This window comes from Myripristis murdjan, chromosome 15 (assembly GCF_902150065.1).
Source record: "Myripristis murdjan chromosome 15, fMyrMur1.1, whole genome shotgun sequence".
In the NCBI taxonomy this organism is placed as follows: domain Eukaryota; kingdom Metazoa; phylum Chordata; class Actinopteri; order Holocentriformes; family Holocentridae; genus Myripristis; species Myripristis murdjan.
Window position 1 is genome coordinate 31,159,997 of NC_043994.1, and position 27,317 is coordinate 31,187,313.

A 27,317-nucleotide genomic window follows, 5' to 3' on the forward strand; every position below is an offset into this window, starting at 1 on the left:
TGGAGACCCACATTAATTTGCATTTTCTTTTATTGAATTTCCAGAAACAGTTTGGATGGAAGCGCGGCTGCAGGTGAAGAAACGACCGGAAAGTTCAAGGGACTTCCACGTGGGCTGGCTGTGATTTTGTTGGAAAACCAAACCTGTGGAAAAAAATGCTGAATAAATACACTACTCACAAAAAGTTAGGGATATTCGGCTTCCGGGTGAAATTTCAGGATGAAGCTAAAATGCATTCTAACCTTTCCAGGTGAACTTAATGTGACCTTCTGTAAACTTTTGAATGCACATGTCCAACTGTTCAGTGTTTCAGTACTTTTTGCACAAGTTGCTGTTCTCTAACAAGGAGTTTAACGGCAAAATTCACATCAGGTGTTTGATGCTCCAGCTCATCGAGGTCGTATCATTAGGGAACGGCTGCTGGAGACTGGGGTACCTCAAATGGAGCGGCCTGCACTTTCTCAGACCTGAATCCCATAGAAAACCTATGGGATCAGCTGAGTCGCCGTGTAGAGGCTCGGAGCTCTGTACCCCAGAACCTCAATGTCCTGAGGGCCGCCCTTCAAGAAGAGTGGGATGCCATGCCTCAGCAGACAATAAGTCGACTTGTGAACAGCATGAGACGTCGTTGTCAAGCTGTAATTGATGCTCAAGGGCACATGACAAGTTATTGACACTGACATTTTTTGTTGTGGTATATCCACCACTGTTGTTGGCTTTTGTTTCAAGAAATTGTTTGAGATGAGGAAATCACCAGTGTATGCCTCTACTTAAATGCCCTACTTTCATGATATAATATCACTGTAGCGTGAACTTTTTACATTTTCCATAAATTTCACCCAAAAGCCAAATATCCCTAACTTTTTGTGAGTAGTGTATGTCTGCTTTATCATCTGACTTCATATATTATTAGACTGATAAATGTTTTACATATTGTCAATTTCTTAGTTCTGTATACATCATTATTATTAGGATTATTGCACATGTTTTAACATAATTCACATAATACACACATAAATAAATGACTATATAAATAATTTACATTTTGGTATTCATAATGCACACATTTTTACATTTCTTATTTTCCTTTTCTATTTCTTATAATTCAACATATGCTTATACATATTTCTGATTCTGATTCAAATGGTGCTCATGTGAAAATTCAAAGGTGAAAGCAGGAACTTTGTGTTTGTCAAACGTCCCGCAGCAGCGTAAAGCAGCAGAGCGGGTTTCCTCATCACGGCGCCACACGACTGAAGCTCACCTGAGGTTTTAAAGGATTATGGGATGTTAGAAGTTGCAGCTGGGGCGTGTAGATTATTATGATTCGTTTTCTCAGTGAAACAAAAATTATTTCTGCAACGCCTGGGTGACGTTTCAGGCGTCCAGCTGCAGAGTGAAGCGTCGCATTTGTGGATGCTTGGGATGAATTTTGGAAACGTGTTTCTTCACTTTCATCTGGAGAGACTTTCTGCACCTCAGAGGGAAATCTGGAAACTTCCTCCCGCTCTTCATTTATGTGGCGGCTGCAGTTCCTCTGCAGAAGGAGCTTCTCCATGCAGAGGATGAGGATGTGGAGCTGCAGCATTAAAACACCTCTTACTTAATGCAGCAGGAATCTAACTTTGAGAGGAACCGGTCCTCACAGTTTACTGAGGATCCTGCTGCACTTCTACTGAAGGAGCATGAACTTTTAAGGGACTCATTTCCATTCATGTGTTGCCACTTTTACTTAAAGTCGAGGATTTGACTTTTCTTCCAGCACTGTGTTGTTTTTCTGGTCCTTTTGGCTCCTGACGGCCGCAGCGCCGGCTAAACCCCCGTGAACGTTTCGAGGCTGAGCGGATCTGAATGTGATTCTGGAGGCAGCCTCTCGTCAGTCCACAGGGTAAAGACAGGAAACTGGATCTGGAGGCCAAATACAGGACAAAGGATCCCTGAGGGAGCCCCGACAGACAGTTAGAGCAGTGCCTGTCACTCGCAGCCCTGTTTTTGTTTTTTTTTTCTGTCTTTCTGTGTTTCTTTTATTTAAAGAAGACGATGAAGCGGAGTTTCCCCAGAAAAGCCCGGCCCACTGCCAGCGCTGGTGGTTTTATTCCCCGAGTGACTGAAAGAAAAGCGACAAAAATGAACCAAAAGAAGAAAGAAAGAAGGGAATGAATAAATGAATGAATCGACTCAGTAATTTGTTTTTTTGTAGCCTTTATGTTAAAGTGCAGTATTTTCTCTTGAGTCTGCCTGTGAACGACAAAATACTCAACACAGAGCCTGATACAGACTGTTCCCCTTGTTTTTTCGTTGTTTTGGGGGGGTTACGTGAGCCCGGTGCCGGAGTCCCGTCCCTCCACATACGAGAACGTGTCTGATTCGTGGCTCTCAGGGGGACCGGGCTCCCCTCTGGCCCGGGCTTCCTCAGGGCGTCCCGGTGTCCTGACAAATAGAGCTACCTCTCAGAATGACCTACCAACACGATGTGCGCATGTGCAGAGCGAAAAAAATGTAAAAATTTTTTTTCAGAGGACACGCCCATAATTTTGAGCTACCCGTCGTGATCTTCATCTATGGTGACGGTTGGAAGTGCGGTCTTTGACAGGTAAACAAAATTTAAAAGTGTAGATTATAATGTTATCTCTAAAATTAGCAAGATAAAAAATCGAAAATGTCTTATTTTTCAGGTGTATCAAATAGTTTATGACAAGTAAACTAACTGTTTGGGTGCATGGAAATAACATATTATGTAGTAGGTCATTCTGATAGATATTTCCTACCTGACAGAATGTGCTACTCTACTTATAACCACATTTATAGAGGCTGTATGTCTGCTTCTCACACATATCTGACCTGAATCCTTACTAAACAATGTTTTTTTGCTAGGGTAGGTCATTTCCAGTGAGAAGCTTAGTTAATCAGACTAGTCTGATAGGATGAGCTACTGGTAGCTCATCCTGAGAGGGTAGCGCAAATTTTCAGAACACCGGCCTGGCACGGAGTCGGCGTGACAATGTGGAGAAGTTCACGGCACGGCGGCTCCACCGAGACGAGAGAACAACAAGGAAAAACGTCTGAGAAGCTCCGTGGCGTCTGCTCCTGACACACTTTCTGCCGTGTCACACGTCAAACTCGCGAGGTCGCGGCGGAGCGGGGCGTCCCGGGGAAACGCTGACGTCAAAGCGCCGTGTTTGTGTGTTGACTCTCTCCATGAAAGATCAACAGCAGCCTCCAGTGTTTACTGACACGCTGAGACGCAGTAATGAACCATGACACAACAAGCCATTTAACACGCTGCCGTGCCCTCGAGTCAACCTCCCAGCCAGTTTCCCCCAGCACACACACACACACACACACACACACACACACACACACACGCCTTCCTGAACGAGGCCAAAACACACAGAAGAACAGAAATCTGTGTGTGCATGTTGCTCGTGTGGCATTTCATTTAGAAAAAACTGACACCTGCTGCTGCAAAGTGTTTTCTCGGTGTTAAAACGGGTGAGTCATCTCGAGACTTCTGCTTCAGGTTTTGGAGGAAAGTTAGCGACTCGTCTCAGAAGTTTAAGGCTTTAATGCGACCAAACACAAGCATCATGCGATTACAGGATTCTGCTGAGTTGCTCTGACGCCCCTCCGTCACTCTGGACGTGACGCTGTCCCGTGTTGAGCTGCCGGCAAAATCACGCCTCGTGTTTTTTTTTTTTTTGCTGTCCAAACTTTCTAAGATCAAGATCTGGATGCACTCTGGATCTGCCAAAACACAGATTTGGGCTGGCCGTCTGAACGAGGCCTGAATCAGAGCTGAAAATGTCAGATTGAATGTGTGTGTGTGTGTGTGTGTGTGTGTTTTGTGCTGTTCTGATGTGGGAGTCCAGCTCCGCAGCACAGCCCCCTTTAGTTCACATTTACAGTCCATTATTTTATATTTGGCACATTAATTCACACTCATTTGAGAAAGTGACAGCGGCAGCAGCCGGCACGACTGAACACACAAAGAAAAGTGAAACTCCATCAACAGGAAATCCAAGTCCCGCCCACACGGTTTGATTGGCAGGTCGAGCGACAAAGACGGAGACTAAAGTTTTAAAAAAAGAAGAAGAGGAACGAGGACGAGCCCCTCCGCGCCCTGCAGCCGCGTCCCGCAGGCTGAACCGTGTTCTCAAGACCTGAGAAATGCTAATCATGGTCTGTGAGAGACTGCGTTGTCATGGTAATCACTTCCTAATGTTCTCACACACACACACACACACACACACGCACACACACACATGCTCTGGTGTGCTGCTTTAATGTTACATCATGTACATTTTTATAATTAGCTGATGACAGAGATAGAGTATTGTGTGTGTGTGTGTGTGTGTGTGTTGAATCATCCACAGTCATATTATTATTAGCTGGTGGCTAATAAAGGCAGGGTTGGAACATTGTTGTCATCATCATGTTGTTTTCTGTGTCAGAGTGTGTGTGTGTGTGTGTGTGTGTGTGTGTGTCCTCAGCTCTAAATAACCGGAGAGACTGGGAAATGTCGTTGGTATCCACTGACTAACTTGTTCTGTCTTCTCTTTGTCATCATCATCATCATCATCATCATCATCATCATCATCATTATTCCCTCGCTCCACGTTTCCCGTGTCAGAGAAGAGAATTTGTTTCTGAAACGTCGTGCACGTCTTCGTCTCCGCTGACTCACCGCACGTTCACAGTTTGAAGTGTCGCAATCAAACTAACTTTAACTTTAAAGGCTCCGAGTGCGTCTCTCTGCACATCAGCATCACGTCTCCCATCAACCCCGCTGCTTCCGGGATCAACATGTTGGAAGTGATTTTTTTCACAGAAACTCTTAAAGTTTTAGCGCCGTTTGCTCTGGAGGAACAGCGCCCTCTTCCTCTTCCTGTTTTGTGCCGTAAAGCAGCGCCACCTGCTGACCAACGGCTCACCGCCGCTCTGGTTTGTGTGCGGTAATTATAGTAAAGGCTCAAAACGGACGGGGAGATGATTTGTTGATGCTGAGACGCTCCGCCGTGGAATGCCAGATTGAAACGCCGGTAACGCTGTGGTTCTATGTGATTTGTTCATAGAACTAGAACAGGCAGACCCGCGGTGAGGCTTCGGCTCGCGGCAAATCTCAAAACTCCTCTGCCGGCGCCGTGACGTCAGTGAACTCCTCAGCTGCTGCTTTGGCGAGATGGACCAGCCGGAAACACGCGTGAACAACAACAAAAAAAAAAAAAAAAAAAAGCCCATGCCGCTTCTACCCATCCAGTGTCAATGGATTTGTCTCCCCCTTGTGGCAGTAAATGAAACGCAGCTCGGAAACGAATAAATTCCTGGTTTTACTTTCACGAGGAAAAAACTTTGACAGAATCATCAAATGAGGCAATTAGCCATGCAGTGGAAATATATATATATATATATATATATATATATATATAGTGTATATTTATATAGTGTATAAATAGGGAAGAAATCACTTGAGGTGAGCTGTGCAGTGGAGCGGGAACATGCACTGATGCTGATGAGGGGAGTAGCAGGTTGAATTTTAGTGAAAATCTCGTAATCAATCCTGTTGACATGTAACAGTCAAATACTAAACATTAAGGTCTGAATGGAACCCATTTAGGCTACCAATGACCAGGTGGTGGCAATCTTGAAAAATGGCTGCCATTTTGAAATTTCTAAGTGGTTACTTGTCAAGTGACCCATGGAGACAGCTCATCCCAATTTTCATGCTGGTATCATAAGAAGACCACTTTATATGCCCTCTGTAGTAAAGCTGTGGAGTTTATGCAGATTTATGCAAATTAGCTCATGTTACTAAACAATTTCAAAAAAATTGCAATACATTTTTTATTTGTCTTAAGGTAAGTAATCAACTCAGCAATTTTCATGGTGATACCTAAAGGTTAAAATTTTTACCCTATTCACATGAGAAAAAAGTTAATAGGCGTTTGAATGGGCTGTATTTTGGTCTTTTTTGAAACTTTCCCCCAGTGGGATTCTTCAGGGCTTTTTTTCCCTCACTCAGGACATGTCGAGGATACAAAATCAATTGAGCTTGTTTCTGTTGCAATTTGTTTGACGTTGACCCCTTATTTGGCTTAAAATTACTGGACTATTATCGCTGTTTGCCGTTATATTGACTATAACAAACATTTTATGTATATGTAAAAGTTCTAACACCTCCGTCTCTCTCTGATTCGTTGTTCCACCGTTCTGTGTTTTCTTTTCCAAACCCAAATGCGTTCCTTCCTTCAAATTGAAAATCACAATTATGACCATGTCTACAGAAGATGTGGGCTCCTCAGCGCATCCGGACGCAGCGATGACATTTTTCCATACGTTAGTGCAACTCCCAGCTGTTTGTAAAACCTGGACAGCATCAGACCCGTTTGATAATTAATCTGGACAGTCCAGACTGTCTCCCGTGTCATCATCTGTTCCCATAGCTAAATATACAAATATGGGAAAATATTTCCTGTGGCCAAATATTCTAATATGTTCTAGTCTGAAACTGAAAAAGCTCTCCTTCCTCTCTCCTTAACTCTGAACTGCCTCGTTTCTCTTCTTTTTTTTTTTCTTGTCTATATATTACGTATCATTCTGAGGAAAGTGGAAGGCATCACGCCTCTGTCTGGCTGGGGTTCCCCGTGCTCTCCAACACAGCGAGCGACAAGTCTCAAGTACATGAGCAAGCACACAAACACGCACAATCTGTAAGCTGCTGGCGCTGCTCGGCGGAGAGAGGCAGGCAGATGGGAGGCGGCGGCTGAGAAAATCATGTCGCGTTTAATTGATGTTCATTGTGTGGGTTTGATTTAACAAGCCGGTGGGTGTTTTGATATAAGTGGGCATTTGACAGACTGTAATTTTGTGAGAACAGTGGTTTTCTTGTAATGCATTCCTCAGCACCCACACAAAACTAAAGATGGAGAAAAAAAATGTTTTCTTTTTTTTTTTTTCTGGCGTTCTCTGTGACTCTGACCTTTGCCCTCGACCCCTCTCCTCATGATTGATCGCTCGCAAATCTCTGTGATTCAGCAGCCGCAGCTTGTTGTTTTGCACCGGGTCCAGTCAGGCCTCATGCGTCGTCTCTCCGCCGCGCACGTCCCGCTCCGTCACCATGTGTAACTATAGCAACAGCGCAGCCATAGCAACCAGTGTCAACATCAACATCAGACCTGGCAAACCCCGCTGTGCACCGACGTCGTCATGACGGGTCATTTGCAAGGAAGCTTCCCGGTTAGGCAGCATTTTTGGGAAAAACAGCCACGCAGGGCTGTGATACTGCAGGAGGATGATTTAGGCTCCTGTGTGTGTGTGTGTGTGTAAGATATCCCATAATACCTTTCAGCAAGCCAAAATACTGGTTGTTCTGTAATGCAATTTGCTCAATGATTAGGGCTGGGCCGATTTGTTTATGTCTTGATTCAATACTATCACGATACTTATCACGATATATGTATTGTGATTCGATATTATGACTGATTGCAATTTTTGTTTCTTGAATTCTCCTCTAGTTTGTGGTTGTAAAGTCTCATGAGGCTGTGATTATTATCCTAGAGGTGCGAATCCCATGCAGTTTGGGCCCCAAAGCCTGCAGTCCACATGTGTTCTGGTGGCCTGTTGTAAAATGGTGTGTGTGTGCAGACTGGGGCCTAAACAGTCTTGGAGCTGCATCAGTTGGCTTTGACTGGAAAGCTGAGACTCTTGTGGATTCAAGGAGCCACATTTGATTCCTGTGTGATGATGTTGGCCCCCATAGCAGCCATTTCACTGCAGCCAGAGACTTTTGTCAAAGTGAATCACAGCCTCATCAAACTAGAGGAGGATAACAATACGTAATATTTAAATACTTAAGAATCACAGTACATGTCAAATTTGCACCCAAGGATCGTGACAGTGTTGAGTCAGGAGGTAAGCACATCGTCCCAGCCCTGCTTTTCACTTTAATTTGTTTTTAAAAATGCTGGGGATTTCAGCACGACAGTTACCGTTAACGCTGTGTGTCGCTTTGTGATGCCGGCATTCCTGCCAGCAGCCGCTGATAACAAGCCGGTGCGGGAAACACGACAGCAGCTGTTCAATATGGCACTGATGCTGCACCTATAATAGCCCCAGTATGAGTTCTGGCCCAGAGGGAAAAAAAAAATAACTCCATTAATTTCGCTTGCTATGTCTGTTTGCTGAATCACAACATGTCCATTCATCCCTCACAGTCTCCTCTGGACTCCTCTGTGAGAATGTGAAGGAAAAGCGAAAGGGAATTGTGTCTCCGTCTCCAGGATCATGGGAATTATCTCACCCGTCCAATCATACGCAGACAAAGGAGATTCTTACAAGAGCGCCACTGAGAGCCGCTCTGGGAAAGACACCGAGAAATCCCTCGGTTGCTGTTAGTCAAACATAAAGAGATGGTCGCTGTTCACAAAGGACATGAATGAGGGGATTGTCCAGATGTGAAAAGTCCTCTGTTCATATCGATATTCCCCTCTGTTGGAGCTGTACATCACTGACGTATTACAGTGTAAACGCCGGTCCCTTCTCTCCTGCCTGAACACTGCTCTCATTTCTCACGATTGTGATTTTTTTTCCACGAGAAGTTTTGCTTTCAGTAACAGATTTCACTTCTTCTACCGCGTCCGCTGCTGCTGAATGATCTGCTAAATAATCAAACCACCAAGAGGAAATGACACGAGGTCATCTCAGGTTGTGTCTGTGTTGTGATTGACAGGTGGCCTACGCTTCACCCGAACTTGGCCCCGCCCCCCTTCGCCTCGTCATAACGAACACAACGAGCCCTCAGAAACCAGTGGGTGGCATCAGACTCACATTTTTTTAAAGTCTGAGCACAGGGAGACAAAGTCGGATGAGATAAAAATGTAAATTTAAACAGCCTCTTTGTGTTTTTCACGTTGCTTCGGGAATCCCACACTGATTTCAATGGGTTTCGTCACATTTCCCTCCTAGTTTTGAACCTAGTAGCTTGGTTTTTTAGCTGCCATCGGATGTCAACTCAACTTTATTTTGTCTAAAGATCTAAAGAAGTGGAATTTTACTGGTTTAATTTCAGTTTCAGGAAAACTATTTGTCTGAACTCCCTTTTTCCAGGACGAAACTGAGACAAAAACTAAACAAACACGGACTTTTGAACAAGACGGCGATCCGGGCACAGGACCTGATATCTGAAAGCCCTGGTGGAGACACACAGCGTCGAAAGAAGTGTCTTTAATGATTTAGTCGCTCTAATAAAGGCTTTGTAATATTTCCCTGCTCACCCTCATGTCTGAAGACCTCCCTGTTTCCAAGAGCACCTGCCATGTTTTTGATCTTTGATTGATCGATATCATGTAAAGAAACAGGTCATCTTTTTTTCTGTTTGCCAAAAATGAACCTTTGCTGGGGTAACTATGACAAAATATAATGACATTTTTGTCAACACGTTAAAAAAAGACAAAAAAGCCAGAAAAAGATGAATTAAAACGCAGCTGCTGACCTCAATTTGGAAGAGAACAGATACATGAGAAAACTGCTCGCTTTACAGAATAAAAACAAGAACAAGACGATGTAACAAGGAATCTGGTGTAAACAGGTCACTGTAGATTCCTCATTTCTTCATTTCTTCATTTCTTTATTTGGATCCCCATTAGCTGCCACTGAAGTAGCAGCTACTCTTCCTGGGGTCCACAACAAACAACAACTATCACATATTACAAATCTCGATAAAAACAGTTAACAGTCCTAATAAAAACCTTTCCAAGACAAATAAAAGTCAAATAAAAACAAGCATCACAACACCTCAACTTATCAGTCGTGGTTGTTCAGTTCAGTTCATTCACATTAGGGTTATTCATCATGTGCTTTTTCAGCAGCCTCTTAAAACTCGCCTTACTGGGTGATTCAGTGATCATTAAATTAGCTGTCAGAGAAAAAAATGTGAAAAGTGACTCAGAGGAATTAGATTGAAATTTCTGTTTTCACTGACTGGAAGCTGCTGTCGATAAAAACTCGCAAAAGTCAAAACTTAAAACATTTTAGCCAAAAGAACAAATCAAAGTTGGCTATCAAAATGAGCTGGCTCGTAGGAACTGACACTGGACTGTCCCCCGTGTGTGTGTGTGTGTGTGTGTGTGAGAGAGAGAGAGAGAGAGAGAGAGAGAGAGAGAGAGAGATTATTTATGTGAAAAGAGAGCCATCATCTGGCCATTTGTGGGTACTACAAGATGGTATTAAAAAAATAGCTTCTGGACATTTTATTTGCACGTTTCTCCTGTTGTGTCAAATTCTAGTAAATCCAGCTTTGATGGTTTACATGTTTTTATGACAAGATTAGGGTTACAGTTAGGGTTAAATATATAATCAGCAGTCACTTGAAAAACGAATAAAGGAGGAATTCACCCTGACAGCAGTGACATCCAGAACTGAACAGATCTTTGATAACGTGGCTTCCAGTTTGCATTTTTGTAAGCGAAGACTCGAGGACATTTTCGACAAAAGGTCAGTCTTGTAGGAAAATCTTCAATTTGTACATTTTGATGTTTTTGCATGAGGTGAGGGTTTCCAGTTTGCAGTTCATTCGGGTTTTCAGCCCCAGACTGGTGGACTTGATACTCACATAAAACAAAAGACGGAGGCAAGTTTGGTATCATTTTTTTTTTCTCTTTAATCTTCCATGATATCACACAGACCGACAAGTTTCAACAGAAAAGTATTCCAGGTCTTCACAGTATTGCATTTTGCACAGTGTTATACAGACTACAGTGTTTCTTTTTTTTCTTTTCTTTTTTTAAAGTGAAGGCACAAAACTATTGATTACTTCTGCAAACAAAATCCTTACCGACAAACATTTTGAACCAAGGATACCAAACTCGGTCGCCGTCAACAGTTTTTGTACAGAACATAAACTAACTTCGTCTCTACTGACGCACGGCAATAAAAGGTAGTAGTGTCATAATCAAACTAACTTTAACTCCAGGTGTAACACTTGTTCGGTTCAACTCTCTGCTCAAACGATCTTCCTCGCTCGGTTTCAGGGTCCCTGCACTTTCCACCCGCAGAAATTCATTTTCCAGGCTGTTCCAGGCTTTCCAAGGCGGTGCAGGGACGCTGCTGATTGTCCAGTTTCTAGCACTGTCCCCATGGGAAACCACCAGCTGGCTCCTCTAGTGCAACTCCCCTCCTTCGAAAACCAATAAAATAGACCTCGCTCTGCTACAAAAGTACACATAGTAGTACAAGATAACAATATTTTATAAGTACTTTGCTCGTTTTGCTACATATGAAGCATGCTTTCACAGTAACACAATAGCTACATATGTAGTAGGAGTAGTAGGCTGCCTCATGCATCTTCCACTTTCCAAGAACAGAGCATTGGAAACACGCATGACAGAAAACAGTACGTCAGGGACACACCTGAAACACACACACACACACACACACACACACACACACACACACACACACACTCTTCCACACACGCACACACACACACACCACAAAATAAGAACGCTGCTGTTTGATGAAACCCCACGACTCCAAATTCAGCCTTTTTTCATGTTTTTTTTTTTTTTTTGTCAAAGTTTCATTCCAACTCGATGTCACTGTTTGTCCTGCAAAACGCGTTGCAGCCAGTTATCTATTCAGTGTCATAAAATATAAATAACTCAACACAGAAATCTGATTCCCACAGCTAAAGAGTCAAACTGGGTCTTGGTAAAGGTTCAGTCCGCAGTTTGTGATGGGATCCACCTGCACATCTCTGTCTCAACAGGATAAAACACACAGACATCTGACGGATTTTGTTATTTTGATTATTTTTATTATTATTATTATTATTATTATTATTATTATTATTTATTTTTTTTTTTCCTTAAAGATGTAAGCTTGTTAGCTGGCTTAACACTGTCTTGTTGTTATTCCAATACAATATTCTTTAGGCAAAACCCCCTTTTTCAAACTTCCCCAGACTGAGACCAGATGTTGGACACCAATTTCACATCTGTAGGTCCAGTGGTTCAGCTCCTATGGGTTAGCATTTCCTGTTAGCTTAGCATAAAGACTTGAAGTCTATAGGAGTCATTAGCCTGGCTCTGTCAAAGTGAAAAACTAAACCCTCCAGCAGCTCTGAAGCGGTCCGACTTACACAGTGGATCATGTGGAGTTGAAACACACCTCTTGGAATTTTTATTTTTTCACTTTGACAGAGCCAGGCTAATGACTCCTATAGACTTCAAGTCTTTATGCTAAGCTAACGGGAAGTGCTGCCCATAGGAGCTGAACCACTGGACCTACAGATGTGAAAATGGTGTCCAACATCTGGTCCCAGTCTGGGGAAGCTCAAGTTTTTCTACAGCCCATCCAATTAGCACACTAGCTAACATAAGTAGCAGACTGGAGTATTAACAGTGCTATTAAAATGATATTAACACTGCTTTACTTAATTAGTCTGCTGGCTCATGGACTCCATGGTGTCCTCATTGTTTTTTTTTTTTTTTTTTTAAGTAAACCCACTGGACTTAAACTTTACCATCAAACCAGAAACTGTCTAGTTAAGAGTCAGTGTCTCGTTTTTTTCCACAGGGCAGGTTTAGAATGAAACTCTTTGACTGGAGGCTCATCTGATGTTTATAAGATGATCCTGATTCATAACGTTGGGCTTGTGTCTCATTCTCACCTCATTTAACTGTTTAGAAAGACAAGAATCTACATTTTCCCAAAGATTCAAAAGAGAGAAGACGATGGGGTTTTCATCTGAGAGCAGCGATGAGTCTAAAAACCACCAGGGCCTAAATTCACAAAGTGCTAAAGGTTTGAAATTCCCATCCGCCTCCCATCTCCCCGATACTCAACCGCTGATTTGTCCAAATTTATGTGGTGCAGACATTAATCTGGTGAAACTGAACCTCAGTTTCCCATCCACGTTCTGGTGCCAATGAGACACATTCAGAAGCCAGAACGGCATTTCAAAAAGACACGGCTGTCAATCAAAGACGGCCTGTCTGAAATCCAGGAACAGTTTCTGACAGTAAAACACCCAAAGTATAATCAATTTAAGAGATCAGTTATCGCTGAAATTCTAATGTCATTTTCCATTTGTTGAATCAATGAAAAAAAAAACATCACATGGCTTAAACAATAAGCTATTTTTTTTTTTTTTCCGCAGCCTCCAATAAATTTGGAGCAAATCAGGTTTTTTACAGAACTGCTGGTCAGGTCTGTGAAAAATAAAAAACATGAAACTTAAAAACTACTTTGTGTTCGCTACGGCTTGTGTTCGTTTTTCTGTACCATAGGACTACTACTTCCACTGGAGGACACAAAATAGCTTTGTACAAAATATCAATAAACACGGTCAACAAAACCAAAACCAACAATAGCAAAGATACATTTTACACTGAGTCACATCTTTTACATATACATTCTTGTTATTGGATGTGAGTGCAATAATGACATGTAAACAAATTGTACAGAATAATGCAGAGAGAGAGAGAGAGAGAGAGAGAGAGAGAGAGACGATTCGATGAAAACAAGCATTCATGAGTTTGAAATACTGCAAACGTACTGTAATGCATTTACGGCACTGCAAGTCACTTTGGGATGAGAGCGTTTCGGTGTGTCGTCATTCATCTGCGAAAGGAGAGTCTCCACCCGTTTGAATGAATGAGTGTGTGAGTGAGTGTGTGTGTGTGAGTGTGTGTGTGTTTAAGCCTGAACGACGGCAGAAAACACACAATCTCTTCAGCATGAGCTATACATTAACTTGAGTACATTCTTCATGTGGCGTCCTCCAGACCTGCGGCGACGAGCGTCTGCACACACACACGCGCGACTCGTTTCCCCCGGTGATGTTGTGGTACATAAATAATAAAAAAATAAAATGAAGCGTAATCTGCAACCTCCACGGGATTATCATCATGAGGCACACAACCACCAGCCTCAGCAAAAATCATTATTTCCTGCAGGGATGCACCAATACCGGCTTAAAAACCAATCCTGGTATCTGTCTGATAGTTTATTGGCATTATTTAGCCAGTTGTGTTAATTATCAGTTAATTAATACATCTGTCAAATTAGCAACATCTGTTAACAGATAAACAGAGTAAAATATATGGAGGTCAGTGGAGCTAAATGCTAATAACATGATCACTACATTTAATTTAAACTATTTATCAATAACTGGAGTATTACTGCCACTGTTACACAGCAAAAATACTTACAATGAAGACTTAGAACTATAAGAATTACAAAAGAATTATGTGAGAGTTATAAGCTGACGTGAAATCCATGGTTGTAAAATTATGTCAATTTCAGGTTCTGTAGTGAGCAAAAAAAGAAAAAACAAAATTCATTTAAGAACAAACAAATGTGGATCCTCTTAACCAGCATCTGATAATTTTCACCAAAGCACAGCAAGAAAAAAAAGATTATTTAGATTTTCTGTAAAAGTATAAAAGTATAAAGCCTCGCTTTTAGCCCAGGGCTCTACGTCGCCCTCTGGAGGCGGCTACACATAATCTTATAAGTGGAATATCTCTGCATACACACACATTTTTGCTTAAACTGAAATTGTTTTCTGATTTAAAAGACACTTAATTATCTTCAGTGTGGCCCGTCTGAAAAGGTGAGCCAATTGGTGCATCCCTGATCTTCAGAAAAGCATGAATTTCTGCTTTTTCTCCTTAACAAACCGAATCCTGTCCTCACATGATGTACGAGTGGAGAAAAAAAAAACATATTCTGCAAATTAAGAAAAAGCTGAGATTTACATGACGTTACGCTCCACCACATCACTGGTTCAACACGACTTTGTGGACCAGATGGCCGGGGTTTTGCCACGCGGGACGTTTTGTCTCTGCGTCAGTCAGCTGACCGGACAGCAGCCGGTAAACTCCACCCATCTGGTGCTCAAAACGCGGTAAAACGAAACGCCGAGGACTGTGTGCAGAGACGGTTCGGCCGAGGTCTGGTGTCATCAAACTCCCGTCTGTGCTGACCGCCTGTTTCAGAGTGACGAGGAAGATGCTGGACACGGTCTCAGGTACAAAACAATGATCGTCTATACATCAGATTACTAATAACCAACATATTTATATATATATATGTACAGTTAACACCGAGGCGTTCGCTATCCTCTCAGGAATCAGTTAATCTCTGTTGTGCGTATCTGTCTCATATGTCCTGTGTATGGGGGGGGGGTTAAGGAAAACACTCAGCCAGCATAACAATCTGGAATAATCCTAAAAAAAATCCAACCAAGCAGTTTTTTTTTTTTTTATGATATCACAGCAGGAGATTAAAATTATCCAAAGTAAGAAGACCAACCTTCTAATTTTATTTAATTTTTAATTTTTTATATATTCTGTAGTATTCACACATTTTAAAAACGATATATTAACCTTCATTTATTTATTTATTTATCATTATTATTATTATTATTATTTAGCATTACAGTCCCATTGCCCACCAGCAGTGCCTTATGTTATTTTTCATGAATCATATTTCATTTTCAGCTTCACTTTGGTACATTTCTACTTTTCATGCACGCTGAGCCAACAGGGACAGACTGACTGTGTTTGTGCAAAAAATTATGACTGAGTCAAACCGGAGCCTGCTGCCTTCAGGTGCTGTCGGGACGATCGAAATTACACGATGAACTCGCATGAATGATTATTTACAAAGAGGGGAAATATTTCCTGGAGAGTTCGGGGTTTCCTGTGATCGTCGACTTATCGCCACGTGGCGTTTACAGCCAGAAAAGGCCTGGGAATTTTCTCAACAAATGATGATAAATCTTACTTTTAATACATTTTCCACTGAAATACACATCATCCCACATATAAAATAATAAATAAATACCTCAACCTTGTGCATGCTCAAGTGTTTGCATGAAAAAATTATGAATCCCACTGGAGTTCTGGACGAGATATTCCCACTTCTGGGTTACATTTAGGGTTATGGGATTAAATTATGAGTTTTAGTGAATGGTAGACATGTCAGTGGCTTTTCTGACCAATCACGGCGCTTGTCCACACTTCTTACCCAGAAATCAGGTGGGATTCATAACAACCCTGATCAATAAGGGACACCTGGTTGATTTTGGTGTCTCAGGTTTTCCTTAATTAATTATTAGCCAAAATAACTGACGGTGTATTCATTTAAAGAGACAGTCCTGGATCAGAAACGCCACAGGTCCAAACCCTGCAACGTCTCTGGAGGGTCGGCTTAATGCCTCAGGTACAATGTCAGCCTAATGTGCAGGAGTGTATTGATTGTGTGTGTGTGTGTGTGTGTGTGTGTGCAGCGATGGTTAGTGTTTACCAGAGAGAGCACAGACAGATTTAAGATGACAGGACAGACTGGGAGCTTCTGGAGAACCAGGCCGTGATGTGGGGATGTTGTGGATGTGAAGGCCCGACCGGAGGAGAGGAGGCGTCAGCAGCACTGCCGGGGTGTGTGTGTGTGTGTGTGTGTGTGTGTGTGTGTGTGTGTGTGTGTGTGTGCGTGCGCACGCGGGGTGCAGTTTACTTCCAATTTCGTCCAAATCAGGAACAGATTTTTTTATTCTCAAAAATCCAACAACTGAAATCTTGTTTCCATGTTAAGACTGAACCACATGAAGGTCCATCCTTTACAAAGTACTATAATACAGCAAAATCACTGATAATACCTCAATAAAATACGTCAGTATGTTGAATACTGCAAGTAAACTGCCCCCCTCCACCCTGCTGATAACGGATGTCGTGTAACTCGTTCACTGCGGCCTTATTTCAGCACAAAAGCCTATGGAAAAATACAAACTGCACCGGCTGCTCTCTGAAAATCCCTCCAACCAATAATGAACTTGCAGAGGTGGAGGAACCCAACGAGAGGCCCTCCATCTCTGCTGCCACAGCGTGTTCTCACCGCAGCGTATACTCAAAATGACTAAATACTCCAAACCTCAAAATACCTCCAACTAAACAGCGTCTGATGTGTTCTTTGCTGAATCCCAGCTTCAAGCCAAATGGACTGTCTGCTCTTATTGCTCATGATGTATATCTGTTGCGTTCACTTCTGATAAATATACTGTAAAAACAATCATACAAAATTATGCAAATTATATCAGAGGAGATTTTCATTAAGCGCTTAGGGTGCGACCACACCTCCAAAGCTGACTGAGTTTGTACTGTTTGTTTGTCGAGTTCTGATTAGAGACAAGACTTCCTGCAAAAATCAGGTTGCGCTCGTTTTGCCGACCTGATCACCGACAGCACAAGAGGCCGATAGCACATCAAACATTTTGTTTTTCTGAATCCTCCTCTAGTTTGTGTCTGTAAAGGTTGATGAGGCTGTGATTCTCCTAGAAGTCACTAGAGGTCATTTTCTCCAGCGACGTCCAGTTGGACAAAAGTCTGTGCCTGCAGTGAAATGGCTGCTATGGGGGCCAACATCATCACACAGGAATCAAATGTGGCTCATTGAATCCACAAGAGTCTCAGCTTTCCAGTCAAAGCCAACTGATGCAGCTCCAAGACTGTTTAGGCCCCAGTCTGCACACACACACCATTTTACAACAGGCCACAAGAACACATGTGGACTGCAGGCTTTGGGGCCCAAACTGCATGGGATTAGCAGAAGGTGGGCGTGTCTGCAAAGGGGAGAGAACCCATTTTCATTCACACAGCTGGAGGTCAGAGGTCAAGGGACCCTGCTGGAGATGACCATGACAGATTTTCCCCTCGACAAAATGCAGCCTAATTTAGAGCAATATTTAGGTGCTGTTTACACGACAACGATTTTCACAAAAACGGTAAACTTGATGGCGTTTTAGGTGTTTGAAAAGCAAACCTTTGAAACCGGGGTGCAATTTTTTGATAACGCCGCTCTCCCCGTTGCCGTGGAAACTGGCAATACGCAATTCTGGTGAAAACGATGACGACACGGCCCCACTTCTCGCGTGACTATGGCGTTTTCAGCCATGCACCAACAGGAAAACAACAACAGGTGGACCATCGAGCTGTTTGTGCTATTCTGTTGTGTTACATTGCAAAGTTCACCGCCACCTACTGGCCTGGCATGCACACTACAGCGTTTTCAGTTGTTTTTGCGGATCCGTGTGTACGAGGATCGTAACGTTATCGTATAAACATGGAACTTTTTAAAAACGCAAAGGAATGAGTTTTCCGTTTTCATCAGAACTGTTGTCGTGTAAACGGGGCCTTAACCACTCACTTTTTTGGGGTTTTGCTTCGATACACAGCCAGTATTTGTGAATTTCTTGTTTGTTTTCACAGCTAAAGTTCACGTGATGCCTGTTCTAGAGCTGCTCTCGACATTTTTAAATTCTCGTTCTGCTATCTGACCTGCTGTGAGCCGGCAAACGGAGCGCCCCCTTTCTCTGACATGATGGACTTGTCTGTCTCTTCCTCTGTGGTGTTCAGACCTGGGAGATCAGTCTGCGCCTCCCCTGCTCTCTGTCTGCCTGCTCTACTTTTCCATAGGCTGATGAATAAGGTGGAATAAGGTCGGTGTGCGGTGCAGTTTTACCGCGTGACGCCGCCTCCCCCCGGCGTTCCCGTCCGGTTTCAGGCCTCGTACCCGGCGGAGCGGCGCCGCTGGTGGTTCCACATGTCGTCTCTGTGTTCGGGCCGGCAGAACAGCCGGGACGACTGGGCCAGCCGCTCCCGGTGCTCCCACTCCCGCTCCCGCTCCCGGCCCGCTTTCGAGAACGACGGACGGCCGCCGAACTGCGAGGAGGAGTGGTTTCTGTTGTCATGGAGACCGGAGGAGGACAGCTGACCCCCCGCTGACCTGGAGGTGGAGCAAGAAACCAACTGAACCTCATATTACATACACTTTAATTATCACTGCTCGCTCTAATCACCCTGGAGTTGTATTTTAACGATTAGTTGATTAATTGATTGACAAAAAATTGAACCAATTATAATTTTGATGATCAATAAAAATAATTTTAGACATTTATCGAGTGAAATACCAACATTTGCTGTTTACAGCTTCAGATACTGAGGTCTGTTTGTTTTTCTCGAGTTCATAAATGAAAACTGTGTTAATTTCACATGAACACTATTGGGGGTGCTGCAGTATTTAAAAATGACATTTCATCAGAGATGCCTGATATTGGGCTTTTTGCCGATATTTTACAACTGTTTTGGCTGGACTGCCGATGCTACCGATGCATGCTTGTATTTTTCCATCTAACTGCAGAGAACATCAAGTCTCTCCTGCAGTGGAATTAACATTTTATTATGCCTGCTCTTATTGTGAAGGCCCAGCGGCAGCTTTCCAAAATCCACACCTGCACTGGAGCGTCGAGCAGTCAGGTGTAACTGAAGTGTCATTGTATTGGCCTGTCATGTCGGCCGATACAGAAATCTCACGTTAAAAGCTTTATCGGCTGATATCGATGACGTGCTGATAAATATTGTGGATCCCGAAAAAAATAAAAAAATATATATATTTTTTTAAATACAAACAAGCACAAGAAAAAAATGATTAGTGTGGATGGATGTGTTGTCGGTTAAATCTGCTATAAAGGAGTTATAAATGTGTCTCATGAATGTGTATCAAGTTTCGCCAGAGTGCAGCGCCACCTTGTGGTAGGAGACGGTACTGCACTGAACTTTCTCATGTTCAGCTGGGACCCCCAGGTCAACTTTCAGCGAGCCTCAGAGCCTCACTGATGTTCCCCTGAGGAGCCTCACATCAGGGGCCCTTCAGTTTGTGTTAAATATCTGAGGAAGCATTTAAACACAAGAGATCTGATGTCGATCTGATACCGTTTTTATAACTAGAAATACAGCTTTCTGGTAATTAAAAAAAATATTACTTGTGTTTCTGGTACTCTGGTATTGTTCTGGTATCATTATTATCATTATATACATATATTATTAATATATGCATATTTTTGGTGGCCTTTTCAAACGAGGTTTTACAATTCTGAAATTTTGGTAACATCGCACTCGTTAAGCAAGACCTTTTCATGTTTTTAGTCTTTATTTTATTGAGTTTTATTGCATTTTGATGTAGTGTGTTACTTTTGTTCATCACCTTGTTTCTGAAAAGTGCTGTTCAAATAAAGTTTATTATTATTATTATTATTATTATTATTATTATTATCTTCATCATTATTATTGTAAATGCTAGCAATAGTAGTAACAGTCCATGCCACCAATATTCAAGCCCGAGTCAAATCATGAATCATCAAAATTTGAATTGGAGTGAACACACACACACACACACACACAGGGTCTGAGTTTAATTCAGGACAAGCAGTTGAAATATTAAAACCTCTCAGCGTGAGAAGGAAACCACAGACGGCCCATTAACAAATAAACACTTTGAGATTACAGCGACCAAATTAACTCACTGTTGACCACACACACACACACACACACACACACACACACACACACACACAAAGGGACCACCATCAGTTTTTGTCGAGACTGATTCCATACTAATTTTCAGCGCAGTGTGTCCGACAGGCTGACGGCGCTCACCTGCTCTTCGTGATTCTGTGAGGTCCGTTGTCAGTCGGCTGCTGGTGCTGCAGAGGAGACACAGGAGAACAACATGCTGCCATATTTTGGCCTTCAGTTTTGCAAACCCACAAGTTTACAACAAACCAAAGAAGACGACACTCCCTGACTTCACCCTCATGGCGGGCAACGAACCCCCACCCAAAAAAAAAAAAAAAAAAAAAAAAAATAGAAAGAAACAACAACATAAAATATGATGCAGATAATCAGGAAAAAGAGCTGGACCACAGAGAATCGTCCCCTTTGAATTATTCCACCTTCAGCTGGGTAGGAAGTTACAGCTCTTTAACTTAGGAAAACTTAACATGTTAAAGTGTGTGTGTGTGTGTGTGTGTGTGTGTGTGTGTGTGTGTGTGTGCACCTTGTAGTGGGTGCAGTGCAGCGGGCTGCCGTTGCCTTGGTAATACTCCACCAGCCTCTCGGCCAGCGCGATGCGCCTCAGCAGGTTCTCGATGAAGCGCTGGATCCGAACCTTCCCGCACGTCTCCTGACGGGCCGCCGCCTCCAGGAACTTCTGGATGGTGATCACCTCCCTGCGACACACACACACACACACACACACATACACACACACACACACACACACACATTGTGCTCAGTGAGCTTCAAGCTGACATTTTTTATCATTGAATCATTATTTTATTTTTTTTAAGTATTCATTGTTAATTAATGGATCTGATTTAAAATGTAGTGAGGGACAAAACTCAAGCATGATGATGATGATGATGATGAGAACCATGCAGACCACAGAACCATAAAATCCCATGTTTATTCCATGTTTTTGAGTCCCCACTTTTCAGCAATTTTGCAGAATGCACCTTTAATCAGATATTTGACACTTTTCCACTTTTAGATGAAGAAATATTCCTGACCTGTGCCCTGACCCCGTCACATGGCAGCCCCTCAGCGCTCACCTCTCTCGCCGCTCCAGCTCGTTCTCGGAGGCGTTGAGCTGCTCCCTCAGCGTGGCGATCACCATGACGGCCACGTCCACCTGCCGGCTCAGCGAGCGCTCCCGCTCGGCCACCTCCTGCCTCTCCTGGGCGAGGTGCTGCGAGTGGGCGCGCTCGCACAGCAGCTCGGTGTCGGTCTGGGCCAGCTCGGTGCTCACGCGGGCCAGCCGCCGCTGCATGGTGCTGTCCGCCGCGCGCAGGATGCTCGCCAGCCGCCGCCGCACCGCCGCCGAGGCCGCCGCCGTCTCCAGGCCCGAGTACGAGCTCTGCTCTGCGGGTGCAGCGAGGGAGACGAGTGTTAGACGAGTGCTGCTGACCCGCTCTAGGAGGTACTGTCACATTACTCCGGTCCTGGCCTCTTCACACTGGCTTCCTGTTAGTTTCAGGATCCAGTACAAAGTGCTGGTACTGACTTATAGAGCCCTACATGGTCTGGCACCTGCATATCTGTCCGACTTGCTCCATGCTTATGCCCCCAGTGGGTCCCTGAGGTCTGCAGATCAGGGCCTACTAGCAGTCCTGTGTACTAGGCTTAGAGCCAAGGGTGTCAGAGCCTTTGAGTCCGTGGCTCCTAGATGGTGGAATGCACTTCCACCGGACCTAAGAGCCATGACCTCTGTCAACATTTTTAAGAAGCGGCTCAAAACACATCTGTTTAGACAGGCTTTCCCATAGGATTACCCCACTGTTGTATTTGTATTTCCTTGTATCGCCTTTGTACATTGTTTCTATTGTTTTTTATTGCATTTTTATTTTCTTAGCATCACCTTTTTATACTGATTATATATATATCTATATTGTTTTATTGCCGTCTATTGTATTTTTATTTCTTTGAATCGCATTTGTATATTGTTTTATTAGCTTTGACCATTTGTATTTTTAACTTGTAAAGCACTTTGTGAGTTCTCTCTGTGAAAAGCACTATATAAATAAATTTTACTTACTTATTTATTTACTTACTGCAGCTCAGTGTCAAGTTTAAACAGGTAAAACAATATACTCGTTCTCTAAAATGGTGAAAGCTAAACCTGTGTGAAATCAGTGTAAAGTTATGTGGATGTTCAGCGCAGCACAGAGTGACTGTTCTTATGGACAAACTTCCAGACTTTTCTGCCACCGCTCCATGAAATGTAAACGGGAGCACTACTTCAACAATATTTGAAAAGTCAACTTCCACATTTACAGAATCACTGCTTGCATGACAGTCATTATAATGCCTGCAGTTATGTGATAAGATTAAGCTTTAAAACATGTTTTTTCTTGGATATCTCATTTTGGAAAGAAACATTTATATTTCTAATAATTTGTTCCTTTTAAAGCTGCACGCTGGCTGTTTGTGCACAGATCCAGATGTCTGCTGGGTGTGTATGTGTATGTTCTGCTGTCAGCAGTGAAGTGGTGGGACGTCCTGAGCGGGCTGGACAGGCTGTGACCTGCAGCGACCCGAGACGAACACACCAGCGACCTGCAGGGCTCAGATGTTGCCATCATGACTGGTATTATTATATTTCATGCTTTGAAACAACTCAATTAAGTGTTTTGGAGTTGCTAGGCTGTCAATCACAGGAAAAATACCTTTGAGTGACTATGAACTATTATGAACTACTATTAATTTCTAAATTAATCATTTAGTGGATAAAGTATGAAAAATAAAGCCAAAGTCTGAAAGGGTCAGGCAGAACAACTCAAAGTAATTTCACTTGAGGAATCGCTAAAACAATTAATCTACTGTTGAAATGATTTTCAATTTTCTGTCGATTTGTCCGACTAATTGATTAATTGACAAATCGCCGTGGCGGCGGTGCTCACCCACGGTGTCGAGCGAGGCGCCGGGCTCGGGGTCGGGCGGGGGGCCCAGGGGGGCAGGAGGCGGGAACGCGAGGTGATGGTGGTTGAGGTGATGAAGGCCCGGCTCAGACTTTACGGCGAGCGGTTTGACGTCATCCTCGCTTCTGCCGCCATCTCGCTCTTCCTCCTCCTCCTCCTCATCATCATCATCATCTTCTTCATCCCCCAGTTCTTCACCCTCTGTGCCGCCCTCCTCATCCTCCTCATCTTCGTCGTCCTCATCCTCGTCCTCCTCGGCCTGCGTCCCCACCCCGACGCTCTGGGTGCGCCTCCTCGCCGAGCTGTAGGAGTGCAGGTAGCCGCTGTCCCTGCTGTCGCTGAGCGAGCGCACGTGCAGCGCCCGCCCCGCGCTCTGCTGCCCCCTGCGGGTCGGCAGGCTCGCGTCGTGCCAGGGGATCGCCGCCACCGCCGTCGGGTCGGGGAGCTTCCCGGTGATGCTGAAGCTGCCGGTGATCACGTCCGGCGAGCGGTACGAGTGGCGGTACTCCAGGTGGGCGCGGAGCGAGGCCAGGCTGCGGAAACGCTCCTGCTCGCCGCAGCGCGGGCAGCGGAACGGGAGGTCGCAGGAGGTGGCGGGCTCGGCGATGGCGCCGCAGGCCTGGCCGTTCCTCTCCAGGAGGAAACCGGAACCTCTGGAGCACAACTTCTGCTGCATCACTCTGCAAAAACACAGAGGAACAAAACATGTCAGAGCAGACAAGAGTTTTCATGTGATGTAAACGTATGTAGGTCAAGCAGGGTCCCTTGACCCCTGACCTCCAGCTGTGTGAATGAAAATGGGTTCTCTCCCCTTTGCAGACACGCCCACCTTCTGCTAATCCCATGCAGTTTGGGCCCCAAAGCCTGCAGTCCACATATGTTCTTGTGGCCTGTTGTAAAATGGTGTGTGTGTGCAGACTGGGGCCTAAACAGTCTTGGAGCTGCATCAGTTGGCTTTGACTGGAAAGCTGAGACTCTTGTGGATTCAATGAGCCACATTTGATCAGCGGGAATTAAAGAGCGTGAAGACTCTACAGCACAGGTGTCAAACTGGTGCCATGGAGGGCCAAGAGGCTGCAGGTTTTCATTCCAACCAACAACTCCACCAGGTGATTTCACTGATTAGTCCCGCCTCTCTGTTTGGAGGTAGGGTGATCAGTGAAATCACCTGGTGGAGTTTTTGGTTGGAATGAAAACCTGCAGCCTCTTGGCCCTCCATGGCACGAGTTTGACACCCCTGCTCTACAGCGAGGCACGCAGGTTTGTCATCACGACTCTTCACTGACATGACACTTTAACTTTAAAATCAACTGGAAGAGCCTGTTTCAATGAGGAGTCTGCACAGCATAGTATCGCCATATTTTGTATGGAAATATTGTATCGATACACGGACGCCAAATATCGATATTGTATCATCAAGAATCGATGGCAGTTTTTCAGTCTGTCACATTTTGCTGCAATAAAAGTCATTTAAGTGAGTTTAACTTTAATTTGGGTGCATAATTTGCAATTGAAAAAAGGCAATAAATCGCAATATATTGTAATATGCATGTTATCGCAATACTCAGCATGTCTCAAAATGTTAAAAAACACAATACTCTCTCATATCGTTCCTTCAGTATGGTGATAATATGGTATCATTGGGCCTGAGCTGACTTTGAGTTTGAACCCGCTGGAGTCAAAACTCACAACAAAGATCACCCAGAATCTGACCTGAGCGCGTCTGTAATGACAAGGGATTTCTAACACAACTCATTTAGTACATTCTGACACCTGAATGACGCTGATATAACTGCATGCATGCATGCATTCAAAAAAAAAGAAAAAGAAAAAAATCATCCAATATATCAAATCCATAATCAATCAAAATGGAGCATGATGCATGAGATTACATGGTTTGCATCTTCAGTGTTGGGTTGTTTATATGTACAGATAGAGATATGGAGATACAGACATAGATGGATGGATATGTTTAAATGTATGATCAATATAAAATAGTAAATAGACATATGGAGGCATGGGGGCAGAGTGGGGGGCAGCAGGTGAGCCGGGCAGGTGCACCGGAGGTTTGATTCTGCTGGACCCAAACGCACAGGACATCCGAGCCTCGCTGCGTTACAAAAAGCGTGTAACAGGTAAATGACAGCGACAGTGTTTAGCATTAGCCAGCTGCTCCACCTGCCCGCTGCTGCTGGGCTGGAGCTTAGCCGCCGCTAGCCGCCCGCACGGAGCGGCAGGCGGACCGAAGCCGAGCCCGGAGCGGAGGGGAGCGGCGCTCTTACCGTGTGCGGTCCCGGCGGCTCTGCTGCTCTACTGGTTTAACTGGACATGTCGCAGATACACGGCAGCCCGCATGATGTCATCCATGAGGAGAGAGAGCCAGGACGCGTCAACACACGCACGCTGCGAACCACACACCACTTCCGCTCTCAGACTTCTCAATAAAGTGCCACTTCCTGTCACAACTTTCAAAATAAAACTCCAGTCCGATGGCGTGGCGTACGTGGCAACAACAATATTGAAAATTGTAAATTATAGAATTAATTAATGTGTGTGTGTCTACATCTTTATCTATGTATGAAGATACAGGCAGAAATGTGCGTTGCTGTATACAACAATAATATAACAAAATGCAAATTATAGGCTGTAATTAATTCATGTGTGTCTCTTTTTTATCTATCTGTCTGTCTGTCTATCTAGATATAGATAAAAGTGTGTGTGTGTGTGTGGGGGGGGGGGGGGGGGGGATACTTATACACACTTACATATCAAGGCATGCAGGTTTGCCATCACGACTCTCTTCACTGACATGACGGTAGATTTGCTGTCCAATACCCACAGACTGGCTCGGATTAGATTTTTACCCTCGCGGTTCCAGCAGATCAATCCAGTTTCTTTAATCCGGGAGCTGCAGTTTCATATTTTGGGCAGCAGATGGCAGCAAAGACCCCAGGACGTAATCCGGCAACAGCTGCAAACCACTTTACAGGAAGACTACCCTTCATAATCAGGTTATTAACTAGGTTGTTAACACTCTATAAATCATTAATAAACAATTATAAACACGTTCTAACACTTTTAAAGTAAAGTGGTACCAGTAAAAAGCAACTGATCTGAGATTTAACAGAATAGATGCAGTGCAGCAGTAACTTGATCTTGCCAAATAGTGAGCCAACATCGATGATTGAAAACTGCTTTAGAACTTGTTTAAAATTGTTTATTAATGATTTATTAAGTGTTTACAACCCAAGAATAACCTTATTATGAACCATTCATAAACCCTGTCGATGGGTGATCTTGTTGGTAGCAGTCAGCTGCTTCACACCGCGAAACAAAACTAAAAGTTTATTTTTGTTTTGCTCAGAGAGGAGCTTGCGGTCTTGTCTTGACTGAGTTTATTTTCTGAGCCTGACAGAGTGGAGAAGACTCAAAATGACATGACATGACATGACATACTGTGTCTCAAAGGCTTTGGGGAAAAAAATAATAATACTGATATTAAAAATTAATAAAAAAAAATGTTTCCAGAGGTGTCCGCTGTAAACATCAGGGAGGGAACAGAAAGCTTCACTGTGGCTGTAAGAAACGTAGAATGAGTAGGACTTTCCTTAAAAGACCAATGTACAGACTCGTACATAACTATTTCTCCCCATCATTACTATGATGGGGACTCAGGCCAATATTCTACTAAGGAGGTTTTCTATGTGTTCAGATTCTGTAAAATGTTCCCTGTTCACATCTTATGTCATGCCACTGTACACTGCTCAATTGTGGTTTAATTACAAGAAAAGGAGTATGCAGAGGCTGAAAGTAGCATACAATGATGCTTTGAGATTGCTGCTCCGGATACCTAGGTGGCATAGTGCCAGTCAATTGTTTGTATCTTCAGGTGTGTCTACCTGTGAGGCACTACTGAGGCAACTGATGTATGGATTTATGTGTCGACTAGATAAGTCTGAGAACTGTATAGTAGAGGCTCTGGTCAACCCTGCTGCTGTCGTTTCATTTC

General features: G+C 43.6%; 1 protein-coding gene across 3 annotated transcripts; it reads right to left on the reverse strand.

Annotated features, from left to right (window-relative positions):
* Positions 1–41: 41 nt before the first annotated feature.
* znf365 (zinc finger protein 365) lies at positions 42–25,724 on the reverse strand. 3 transcript variants are annotated; one of them, XM_030071264.1, is made up of 7 exons: positions 25,591–25,724; positions 23,291–23,988; positions 21,443–21,752; positions 20,890–21,061; positions 20,490–20,536; positions 18,517–18,780; positions 42–143 (listed from the first exon to the last, which is right to left on the reverse strand). In XM_030071264.1, the coding sequence occupies exons 2-6, from the start codon at positions 23,982–23,984 to the stop codon at positions 18,555–18,557; spliced, it is 1,449 nt and encodes a 482-aa protein (XP_029927124.1). In that variant the 5' UTR covers positions 23,985–23,988; positions 25,591–25,724; the 3' UTR covers positions 42–143; positions 18,517–18,554. The 3 variants fall into 3 exon arrangements, with proteins under 3 accessions (XP_029927124.1, XP_029927122.1, XP_029927123.1); XM_030071262.1 differs by lacking the exon at positions 42–143 and adding an exon at positions 12,342–13,411; XM_030071263.1 differs by lacking the exon at positions 42–143 and adding an exon at positions 17,566–17,617.
* Positions 25,725–27,317: the final 1,593 nt, after the last annotated feature.